The sequence below is a fragment of the Phoenix dactylifera genome, chromosome 6 (genome assembly GCF_051530095.1).
Source record: "Phoenix dactylifera cultivar Ajwa chromosome 6, Ajwa_hap1_PhDact_Kaust_v1.1, whole genome shotgun sequence".
NCBI lineage: Eukaryota > Viridiplantae > Streptophyta > Magnoliopsida > Arecales > Arecaceae > Phoenix > Phoenix dactylifera.
The window spans coordinates 34,986,852-34,999,449 of record NC_143195.1 but is presented as its reverse complement, the minus strand read 5'-3'; the positions used below and the strand labels follow the sequence as shown (position 1 = coordinate 34,999,449).

The window sequence follows — 12,598 nt, the reverse complement described above, 5'->3', positions numbered from 1 at the left end:
CATGTTGGTATTCCCAGAATGGGACTAAAAATTCTATCTAGCCTATCATTCTTGTCAAATTTTGAATAGCAAAAATCAAACAAGGAACATTTTGTATACGGTCTCTATTCATTATAGCTTACGAATTTTGAACGATCATTATTTTCCTTATTCGTCTTTTAGAGTCAAGAAATCCATTAATGATGTCCAGTTGAAACTACAAACGTCTCCGCTATATTATTTATGGCGGCCGGACAAATGCATAAAGGCAACTATATTAATCATGAGCTCTCTCTAAAGATGTGATACACTCATCCAAATATTCCAGGGGATGAAGTACAAGACAAAAGTGAAGTACTTAAACTAGGAAGGTAAACCCACATTAAATTTAATGCTAACAGTACCCAACACATATGATGCGCATGCTATCAAAACGAAGCAATACATGAGGTCTATTGCACCATTCTAATTTCCATGCAGCATGGTATGAAAGTGATCAGGCTTCTACATATGCTATCAACACATATGTAGTATGGTATGAAGCAATACATTTCGACAGAGAAAGTATGATCTGCTTAGAGAATTTCTCTGGTATGAACTAAAAAAACGGAAATCTTTCTCAAATAAGATGTCCACATAACTAAAAAAAATAGTTTAGCCTACAGATATGTTTTGTTTGCTGCAAACAGGCCGATCAGAAACCTATTTTTAGGGATGGCAACATATCCGGTATGAATCGAATAGACTATTTTCTGTATTTGTTATGTACTTTTCTCAGGGTAGGACTAGATGAGTAGAGTCTCGATACAGGACGAGACATGTAGAGTTAAACAAAACAGGTTGGATCAAGTAAAATTATAAAAAATATTTTTTTTATACATCGATCAAGTTTTTTTCTCAAAAAAAAAATTTATGAAAAGATATATGTATATATTTATATATTGGGTTTGGTGAGTGGATTTTAGCATTACTTTTATCCGTTCTAGATCTATTGTGGGTTGGGTGCTAACGAGGTGGAGTACATTTGCCATCTCTTTAGTTTGAAAGTAGAACTTTGTGGGTTGAATTGATTTTTTTTTTTCTCCCAATTTTTATGGGCAACCACACGAGCCGAAAAGAGTATAGGAGTTCACCGAATCGAGCCCTGCAAGCTATGAATAGAGACTCAGAGAACTAAAAATTCTCTCGTCTCTTCCCTCACCGCGGGCAGCGAAGGGACGATGACGAGGATCCGGTGCTACTGGGGCTGGGTGGCGGCGGCGATCGCCTTCAGGATCCTCCTCATCTGCTTCCCCAAGAACCTCAATCTCGGCTCCCGCCCGGAGGTCGCCACCCCTCTCACCAGCCTCCGCCGCCGTAAGCTCCCCTACCCTTTTCCTCCCACGACCTCCTTCTCCGCTTTCCTTCTTGGATCTTCCCCTCTTCTTTATTTTGTATTCTTAGTTCTTGATGGCTAACGAGATTTTTCTCGGAATCGAACTCTGCGCAGTGGCCGAAGGTTACTGGCTTAAGCAGGCGTCCATGTCCCCTTACGCAGGTCTTGTTTCCTTTCCCAAGATTCCTATTGTTTTAGGGTTTTTGGTTTCAAGATATCGATGTGATTTTCTTAAAGCATGCAGTATCCAAGAATTTACGTCCAGGTGTTTTTTTTTTGGTTAATAATTGCTTACTGGTTCTTTCATTTGAGTTCATCTCGATGATGTCGTGGACTTCTCTTCTCAATCATGGGTGCTCAACAAGTGTTTGAATAAATTGTATTTAACACTCAACGGTACACACGGATCCAATCTGGTGGCTCTTGTTGGTGAAACGTCGACCATGAAGTTACAATGGGGTGAAACTATGAGCAAAGACATATGTGACTTGGATAAATTCATGGCAGCAATATATTGTAGTACTTATTTGAAAGTAGAGATGCCTCCATTATCAGCAACAAGTGCTTATTGTGGTCTGACACGAATGTTTTTTATTTTTAATTTTTTGTGCTAGAAGGCATGTATGACTTAAGTTAGCAGGTTACTTCATATCATGGAACTCTATCTTGGTTGAATGAGCACCCAATGTGTATATGATTTATAGAAAAAGAAAGGACATGCATTCTGAAGGTTACTGGCTCAATCAGTCGTCTAACTCCCAATTATATTAAAATTGGTGATCAAAGCAATTAGATGACTATCAAGGATAATTTCGCTGTAGCTGTGGTTAATTTTGCTTGTGCTGAAACATGCTCAATATTCTTTATGGTGTTAGATTATATGACTCTTACGCTAGAACTTGTGACATTCTGATTATTTACAAATTAGCCAGACAAGATCCTGACAAGCATGCAAATATAACATCTATCAATGTTGAGCAGCTGATACATTATCGGTTTTATCAATGAAATGTAATTGAGAAAAATATATGCCGAATTCCTCCTTTTTTTCTTTTTGAAAGATAAGCTACAATAGCAGTCTCTGACTTGAGTCATTTCTTTTTCAGGGTCTATGTACCATGGTTCTCCATTGCTATTGTCAATTCTTGGGCCCTTTACTATTACAAGGTATGGCATTTGTCTGGAAAAGAAACATTTTTATGCAATGAAGCTTTCATATAAGATGTATCAAGTCCACATCATTTCTTTGCTATCTATATTAATGAATAAAATTAGGTCTCCTCATGCCTTGTAAAGATCATGAAAATATACATGGGATATTCATTCTGATTGGATTTTGAGAGCTCCGTCAATTTTTGATTTAGATTGCTCTGCATATTTATACTTAATTGCTATCTGTCAAACTTTTAGATGTTCAATCTTCCCAAAATTTATGTAAATTTTTTTCTCAAATGTTGCAGAAGTGAAGGGCAACCTGCTTATTTCTATTGCAGGTATATGTATATATTTTTATTTTGTTTGCTCTGTATCTTAACATGGAGATAAATGGTTGGAACTGTCATTCAGATATCTTATTCTGTGCATATGAAATTACTTGATGCGTTTTATTATTTTGCAAAGCTGCTTCCGAATGTCTGCTGATATTATTAGCATGACCAGTTGCAAGATTATTTCTGTCATTTGTGCCCCAGACGAGTCCACTGGATGGCAATCTTGTTGCCAAAGGCAGTTAAAAATAGCAGATCTTATCGCATGCTATTATCTTTTTATAATATGATGTAAGAAATAGTTAACAAATACATGAATTTTATTGCAGTAGTGATTGTGGCCAAAGAGATGTTGCTTAATTGTTTAAGGCATTGGTTCTGTCAAACCTGTTATCAGATTTTGGAACTTTTTTCTTTTTTTAAATAAATTTATACTAATGTTGATAGTGGAAGTTGCCTTTATAAAAATCCAACATCCGTTAACCTCTTCACTGTATCTTTACATGTGATAGTCTGTAAATCATGTTACAGAAAGTAAATCTCAGCCTTTCTTTTTTGTTCAGTTTAATGTTTATGATTGTACGTTTATAATGGCTGTTATGCTTATGAATGCTAGATACAGTTTGATGTTTGTGATTGTAGATTTTGTTACTGCCATGCTCATTCGTGCAACTGGCCAGAAACTTATGTTGAAATGCCATCAAAGTTTGCAATTTCTGAACCTTTCAAAACTGGTAGAAGCTTCCGGTGAGTTCTAAGTATTTTAAGCAAGGTCTGCTGCAACAGTCACATGTACACTATCCGTATATGTATCATTTTTAATTTTCAGTGTTGTAGATTCATCAAGGCTTGCTGGTCAATTTTATGCTAAGCAAGTATATTTCAATGTCCCATAAATTTCTTTTCTATTATAGATGCATTATTTTTGACCGTTGACTTGAGTTTGATTTAGATCATGATAAGCAGTGGTAATCAAAGGTCAATCTTATGAGTGAGTTTTTGAATTGTATCTTGCATTTGCTGACCAAAGAGAACATGGCATTAATGGAATTCGGAGTTTGATGCAAAGTTTAATAAAAGGGCAAGGTTTAAGAGACATGAACAAAATTGGGCATAACTCTGGCTGATGCTTGTTTTATTGGAGAAGTTAGAAATTGTATTATGTAGCCTGCATATGAATTGATGATACAAAGAAAGATTGACTATGCTCATTATACCTCGCATCATGTAGTGTGAGGATATACTGCCAACAAGTTAAGCATCCTCAAATGAACAAGAAATTCACTGCAAGTCTCCTCTGTCAAAGAAGATGCCATTCAGAGATTTCTAAAATCTAAGAGTCAACTCCAAAATAAAATAAACAATTATATGTTATAATCCAAGGTAAAAATCCATGCGTTGTTACTGCTCCACCATTTCTATCAAAGGAAAAATTAATTCAAAATTATAAAACTAGATACTAAGCTTCTTATCTAAATGAAAATATAGCAAACTGTCAGCAACTTTCCTCCTAATTGCACAAGAACATGTCCAATACACACTCACAACTCACTGACTAAGACAATCTCAAGTTAAATAGAAAAAAATAAGCAAATCAAATATTCCTCAACATTTTATACTGGGTTTATGGGATACCACCATCCACCTATTGGCTACTAAGTGAACAGACAGGTGCCTTATGTAACATTAGTCTAGATGATCGACATTTTATGTGGGTATTGTTCGCATGTTGCTGTGTCATCCTTTATACATTTTTGATGAATGTTAGGTCATTATGACTATAGTATAGTCGTGTCATATGAAAAAGTATTTTATTCTCCCTATTTTGTACAGAGATGCAAAGAATAGATGAATTTAATCCTTGTTAGTCACTCTACATAAAAGTTACATTGTTTTGGTAACATTTTAACATAATAATGATAATCATATAGTTTTCGTCTTGTCCTTATGTGGGCTTAGACCCTTAAAAACCTATAACCATATGCATCGGCTTTAATTATCTCAAAGAGGTTAGAGAACAAGCGGAGGACCAGTTGGCTTGATCAGCTCTTTGAGCAGCCCTATGTACTACAAAGTTATCGCTTGTCTAAAAAAATATAATTTTTGGTGATTTTTTAAATAATTGTATTTTTTTTTTATACTGTAACCAATTTACTTCTTATAGTGATGTCCATACCTTATGTATCGGCTATATAAAATACCTTTTCTGATACATAAGATACCATGAACTTTGTAGAAGTTAGGGTACATTAAAATGCATCTTGGGCAATATTTGCTTTTGCAATTTTAAATTGGAGATTAGGACATGATTTTGTTATAAACTATCCATATTATTCTATATCCTGATCTTACATGTCCATATTGATTATGGAAATTTCACCTGCCAGCTTTAAATTTCTTTGTGCATTTCTTTCAGGAAACGTAGAGGCTGGAAATTTTGCATCTCTTGTATTTCTGTGGAACCCATTGACAATAGTCACTTGTGTTGGATCGACAACAGCACCAATTGATAATTTAATGGCTGTGTTGGCCATCTATGGAGCTTGTTCATGTAAGGAAGAAAAAGCTTTTCCTAGTCTTTTATTCTTTTTCTATTAATTTTCATCTATGATAGATCATGTAACACTTTGTTTCCAAGTTTACAACTGTTTTTTAACTCCTTTTTTTTAGCTCCTCATCCCTTAGCTCCTTCTCAAATATAGAACAAATGTTCTAATTCTGATACTTCATGAAACGATGAAATTCCACCATAACTCTAATAATTTTTGGCACCACTACATGTAGGAATAGAGGTTTTTTCCTCCATGGAGGATATTGATTGAACTTGATATATAGATTTGGCAGACATATATACTCTTTTGACCTGTGTATCTTTTTCATATTTAACTGAAAAGTCAACATTAAGGTCTGTCGTACCAATCTGTACTCTACCATACTAGTAAGGTACTGAGGTTCGATTCGGTATTTGAGTCAAACCAGCCCGAATAGAGCGGAACCACCCCGTACCACTTGGTACTACCCAAAACCAGGATGTTTACCATACCATACTGACATGTACCGCCTGATTTTGAGCGGTAAAGTGAGAAAAAAGAGGTACCTCGGTTTGGAGTGTATATTGTACTATACCAACCATACTTACCGAACCAATAACCTGCTGGTATAGTACACAATATCGAGATTGTGGGCCTTGGTCAAAATCAGGTGTATGCACTAGTCCTGTAGAGATGCCACATGGCCATTTTGAGGCTATGTATTCTCTTTGGTTTATTGATAAGGAATTCTAAGTTCTGTGATGAGTATCTGGAAATGTTTTCCTTCATATCCTTTATTATTATTATTATTATTGTATATAGGGCATTTTAAAGTTTCAGATGATTGTAATAAGGTTGGGGAATATGCATGCATGCACTTTGAACCTTACACTGAAGAAAGGGAAAAAAAGAGAGTCAAATGGCTATTAAAACCAAGTCAGGTGAACAACATTAAAAAGCTAAAAACAGCTCATCAGGATATGTCCAGAGCGCATGTAGTTCACCCTTTTGGCAATTACTTACATTGGTCAATTTTTTGCTGGAACCATTTGGTGGTGGTTTTGTTGCTTGATTTTGAATAATCAAGCTCATATTTTTGCAGGTTTAGCACCCTTGGCAGCCTTTGGATGGGTCATTGCTACACACTTATCACTTTACCCTGCAATCCTGATTGTGCCGGTATGCCTTTTATGTTCACATACCTATCATCATGATGGAAATTTCTTCTTTCACAACAAAAAATAAAGATGACTCCTCAAGGATGTGGGCGTTCTTGTTCTTCCACATCTCCTCACAAGTTCCTACTGTTTTTCTTTCATTCTTTCAGTAACTGTGCTTCAACATTTTATTTCAGCTAATTCTTCTGTTAGGCCATGGTCCGGATGCTCCTCCTTTGAAGTTGTTCCAACAGAAAAATAATAGTGCAAGTGGAAGCAGTCCTTCAAGTCATAGTCATACTAAGAGTACTCAAACAGGAATTCAAATTTATTATTTTTCATGGAGACCAGTTCTTCACTTCTTGTTATGGGCATCTATCTGGTCATGTTATGTGTTAGTCTTGAGTAGCATCTCACTTAAAGGGCTTGGTGGCCTTTCGGAAATGTTCAAAAAGTAAGATTTGCTAAGCATCACTTAATCTTTGATAATATTTTTTCTACACTTATGGAGTTTAGTTTGATGAAATGTATTTAGTATTATACTGTCACTTGACAGTAGGTTGTCTGTAACACTTTTGCTGCCTTGTTTCATTGGTGTATGAACCATGAAGAGCGAGTAGTACACCGGAGTCATATATTACAGTTGTCAACTTTGTTCTTTTATGATATTTCTGCAATGTATTGTGTTAGCGGAACTTATGACAGATAGGGAAAGTTATTATTGCTCTGATGTAGTCCTTATTAGAAAGGAAAATGTACTGTTGTGAGGGGTGATGATATTCTCAAGGCAGCTGGGATGTCACTTGGGTAAAACCAAAACACCAAAACATCCTATCACACACAATAAATGTAAAACAAGTTTATCATCCGACCCCAATAAACCAGCAAAAGAATAATCAAAATATAAAAAGCCCCATCACTTTCAGTAATTTTCACTGTCTAATATTCTTACTAAAAAAATGAAATGCCTATTCTTGGGGTTACATTTCCTTCTCAAGATAACAATCAAAATTTATGCCCATATATTCAACAGATAAATTTCTCCACATGTGTAAACTATGTATATACTAGCACATTGAATTATTCCATATTGATTTATCATAGTCTTCGGTTTTCTTGTGTTTGGAATTTGCAGGACGCATGGATTTATTCTTACCGTGGTAGATCTATCCCCAAATATAGGTGTCTTATGGTGAGCTTATCGAACAATCTATGATATTTGTCTTATTACAATTCAATTTCTCCCTCTTTTTCTCATACTTGTGGTAAATAAATGTAGGTATTTCTTTGCGGAGGTCTTCGACTTTTTCAGGAATTTCTTTCTTATAGTTTTTAACATGAATATACTATTTATGCTATTACCATTGGCCATACGTCTGAAACACCGACCGTGCTTCCTTGCCTTTGTTTATCTTGCCATCTCTTCAATGCTAAAATCCTATCCCTCAGTAAGTATTTTTTGGTTAACAAAATTTGGATATTAAACTCTGTTCTAATTGTTATTATTTGTCTTTGTTGCATGCATAGTGTTTCCAGAAAATAAAGCTATCTGTATTTTGAGTAATTTGTGCATGCTAGTATTTTAACTGACGACAAGTTATGTTGTTTGTACTTGACAATTCTGACGTAATATTATTATTTGTTTTGATGAGTAGAATTTGCATTGTGGTATTTAAATTTGGAAATTGCATATTTTTATTGGTCACTTCTGGAGTTGGTTAGCTCCTTAAAACTTCTACATACCTGGTGAAAACAATGATGTCCAGCCTCTCTTCAAACTCATAGCTGAAGCCATCTATCTTTCCTGCTAGCTTTCAAGTTTGCTTTCCTTTACTCAAGGCTAGTGATGTTGTTTTAATCCGACAATGACAGAAAATAGTGTTTCTAGTCCACGCCATGCATTTCCTATTAACAGAAAGTTCATTACAACCACAACCAGAAAGGTTCATCCTATCTATCCAGTGTATTGGCTATATAGATCATTTATTTATTTGTTGTGTGAAAACAATGGAATTTTGGTCATTAGGCAGCTTACATACAATTAAGAAGCTCGACCTATCCATCAATATATGCTGAATGCAGTTATAGATATGGAAACTGAGTACATCTTATATTAAATCAACGTCAGCTGGGGATGGAGGAAGAAGATACCCATTCATGAAATGGACTTTCACAGTTTGAATCGTGGACATAGGTTTGATTGCTGCGGAGTCAAAAAGTTCCCTAAGTTGTGAGTTCAACCCCGATCCACGTGCCACTTCAAAGCATGAGAAAATAGGATATATTTGTGTCCATGGATTCTCTTCATGCTTCTGGCTCCTAAGGTTTTGATTCAGAAAGCATGACTTCGAATTTTGAAAGATATACACTTCAGGAAGTGGTAGAAAGGCATGCTAGTGGAACATTAGTATGTCACTTGTGTCTGTAGGTAGGTGGCTGCAAAATTTGGATTTACATTAAATGTTCAGTAATTATTTACTATCAGTTTCGAACTTGCTGCAAACACGTCTCTGTGGTTGTGCACACTTGCATGTGTTATCAGGGCTTTCGATCTTAAATTGAGTTTGTCAAAAGAACTTAATATTGATTAGATTTATGTGGAAAAATTGTTGTTTTCATAAATATTACTATTTCCTAATTTTTGGGGACTGCAAGTAATGGCCTCAATATCTGCTTTATCATTATTATATGTGATTTGGTTAAGTCAACTGGACAAGACTGTTGAAATTGTTCAGTTCATGAATTGCATGGAATTTTGAATTAATTTGACATATCATAGTAGAGAGAACATTAAATTACCTATGGTTCATGTATTACTAGACTCAAGTATCATCAAGTGGGAACGCATTAGTCACATGGCTAGTGTAATCATCACATGTCATGGTTCAACTACAACTCTGACCGATATTTGGATGTTTACGTATGTGTAGCTGTTATATCTCCTTGATAACATGGTTGAACATATAATTTCAGAATACTAACAAAGGGATCAAACATTTCTATGACATTATGACGGGCACAAATATCCACCAAATAATAGATGCAAACAGTTGAAAATAATAATAAAAAAAACTTTTACCTTTGAATGCTTGCATAGTAATATGAGTAGCATGATGTAAATTTGGAAGGTCATAAAAGCATTTTGACATCTAATCCTAAGATTTTATTCCATTATCTATAGGATCAAGTTTTATGAGGTGATGCTGTTGCAATATTCATCTTAGTCACATATCTCCATGTTTCATGATATATGGTAAATTTGGTTGCTGTCTCAAAGTAAATATTGATCTTAGTTTCTCATCCTGTTCAATATTGAAGGTTGGAGACTCAGCTCTATACTTGGGCCTTTTGGGCCTCTTTGCCAATGAGTTAGCAGGTAATGTTTATATTCACCATGTGCTGACCCTCATTTTGCAATCTTATAATCTTTACTCGCTGTAACATGCAGGCATGCAATTCTCTTTCTTCCTATTTTGCGGATACATTGGAGTCTCCCTGCTTAGCCCTGTTATGCACAACCTATGGATTTGGAGGGTCTCTCTCTCTCTCTCTCTTCCTCTGACCTTGCAAATGCATACTGCTTTAAGCTACTACTAAAACCAGGTGAAATTTGCAGGGTACTGGTAATGCAAATTTTTACTTTGCCACTGGAATCGCCTATGCTTGCTTGCAGGTATTTCCTCAGTCTTCATTTCATAATTTTAGAGCTAATTGTTAGTTCTCGTCAAATTTCCTGAATCATAATTATAAGCTCTGTAATAATTCAAATTTGAAATTTTCAGAGGTGGCTCATGGTGTTTTAAACTGAACTCTAAATGAACTAGTCGAAAGAAACATGAGATCTGGAATTATCTTATTGATCCTTATTTGGCATTACTTTACCTGAAAGTTAGCACTATAATGAAACAAGATCCATTATCCAATTGATTTAACATTCTGAATGGGTTCAACCTTTTGCAGACTGTACTGATCGTTGAGAGTGTGAGCACAATGCTGAAGTATGACAGGATGCTGCGCAAGCATATAACAACATGACAAACCAAGTATTTGTTGACATACACGATGGTTTCAGGGTTTGCTATGGATTCCAACAACTGGATCAGATTGTCATGTTTACCTCAAAACCTTGAAAGCAAGTTTATTTCCTATTATGGCCTTAAACAGCATTATACCCTTAAGTGCGGAGCTATGCAAGGAGATGCTCCATTGCATTTTCCACCACTTATGGGAGATTTTTGGCTTTTCATTTTTGGGGTTGAGGAGTAAAAAAGGCTTGCAAGAAAATCGTATCGGAGTCTGAAAGTAACCGGCTGGCTATTGAGCATGACCAAGAAAGGCTAGAAGATTGACTAGCTGCCACTGATTAGAATTCCTTGAATATATCTTCTGGTGGACTGTTATACTTATGTAGATGTGGTTTATTTTAGTCATCGTCTAACCAATTTTTATAAGCCCATTTTAGGAACCAAAGAAGGGGGAAAGTGTGGTAAGATATTTTGTTTAGTTGAAGTTTTCAAAAATGAAAAAATAGCATTTCTATGAGAATAATTTTTTTTTTGTTTTATGAAAAAAAAAATCATAAGGAATATATAGGAAAGCAAAGAAAGATCTTTTGTTTAGTTGAAGCTTTCAACGAAGGAAAAATAGCATTTCTATGAGAATAAAATTTTTATTTTATGGAAATAAAAAATTCATAAGGAATGTATAGGAAAACAAAAAAAGATTTTTTGTTTAGTTGAAGTTTTCAAAGATGAAAAAAATAGCATTTTATGCAAATAAGATTTTTTTTTATTTTACGAAAAAAATTCATAAGGAATATATAAAAGCTATTTTTTTCACCAGTTGAAAATTATTTTTTTTAAAAAAAATATCTTTAAGCTACCATGAATAAGATTTTTTTTATTAAAGCTATAATAGATAGTTTGCATAATTTTAAAAAAAAAAGTAGATACTCAACTAAACATAAATATTTTAAAATATATTATTTTTTTATAGTCAATTAAATATATTAAATTATTTTTTTAGGTATTATATTTTTAGAAATAATTTTTTTAGAAAAATATTTTGATGATTTTTTTTTTCTTTCTGCAAACGAAACAAGTCTTTAGTGATTTTGCCCGTTAATGGGGACGATGAAGGGTGAATTATGGCTTATGATATTGTTTTGTGAGACTTTGTTTTGCTCACCGCTCGAGTGTTCGGGGAAACCCATTTGCCAAATGCGTCATAAAGTTGAGGTGAAATTAGCTAACCTCTAGTTAGCTAAAAAAAAGCTAACCGGGTGGCGCTTTTTCTATGGAAGGTGGCCTGGGGCTGCCTTCCAACTAGGAGTGTGTTGGCCAGACGGGGGATGAGGATGGGATCCCTATGTGAGATGTGCCTGGATGCTGAGGAGACTATTGGCCATGTGCTGCTTCGATGCCCGATAGCAGTGCAGTGTTGGAGATTAGCCTCGGCGCTACTTCCTCCCTTGTGGGAGTCGGTGGAGGATCTGCTGCGGTACTTGCGTGAGGCTACTCGGAGGCCGGGGGTTGCCGAGACAGGGTCCATAGTGGCGTACCTAGCCTATCATATATGGTTGGCTAGGAACGACCGTCTCTTCGAGGGAGGGCGGTTATCCCCACGGGTTGTGATGGAGAGAGCACTGAGGCAGGCAGCAGAGACATCTATGTTGGCCACGTCGGCTCCACTTGGGAGGTCTAGGGACATCTGGGGTACCTGCTCTGCTGTTTCAGCGTCCAGGTTTCGTGTCTTTTCTTGGGTACCCCCACCCCCTGGCTATCTTAAGGTGAATTTCGATGGTGGTATGGCGGAGGATGGTGCATCAGGGGGTGTGGGTTTCGTGATCAGGGACCATCGTGGCACACTCATTGCGGCTGGAGGACGGAGTATCTTTGGCTGTTCGGTGGTGGGAGCAGAGGTGCAGGCTGCTTGGGAGGGACTTCTGGTCGCGAGACGGGTCTTGGGGGCCGACAGACTTGTTCTTGAGGGTGATTGCTCGACAGTGATTGACTGGATACGAGGTGTGGACATGTATGGGGATGGTCACCCGCTGATACGGGATATACG

At 36.1% G+C, this 12,598-nt stretch overlaps 1 protein-coding gene across 3 annotated transcripts; it reads left to right on the top strand.

The window, feature by feature from the left end:
* Positions 1-974: 974 nt before the first annotated feature.
* LOC103704630 (GPI transamidase subunit PIG-U) lies at positions 975-10,955 on the top strand. 3 transcript variants are annotated; one of them, XM_008787991.6, is made up of 14 exons: positions 975-1,335; positions 1,469-1,516; positions 2,461-2,521; positions 2,815-2,847; positions 3,464-3,588; positions 5,258-5,392; positions 6,475-6,551; positions 6,727-6,983; positions 7,665-7,721; positions 7,809-7,977; positions 9,848-9,905; positions 9,978-10,063; positions 10,146-10,202; positions 10,490-10,955. In XM_008787991.6, exons 1-14 carry the CDS (start codon positions 1,200-1,202, stop codon positions 10,562-10,564), a joined length of 1,374 nt encoding a protein of 457 aa, XP_008786213.3. In that variant the 5' UTR covers positions 975-1,199; the 3' UTR covers positions 10,565-10,955. The 3 variants fall into 3 exon arrangements, with proteins under 3 accessions (XP_008786213.3, XP_026659462.4, XP_008786214.3); XM_026803661.4 differs by having other exon boundaries at positions 1,029-1,335; positions 3,484-3,588; XM_008787992.6 differs by lacking the exon at positions 2,815-2,847 and having other exon boundaries at positions 1,029-1,335.
* The last annotated feature ends 1,643 nt before the right edge of the window (positions 10,956-12,598 follow it).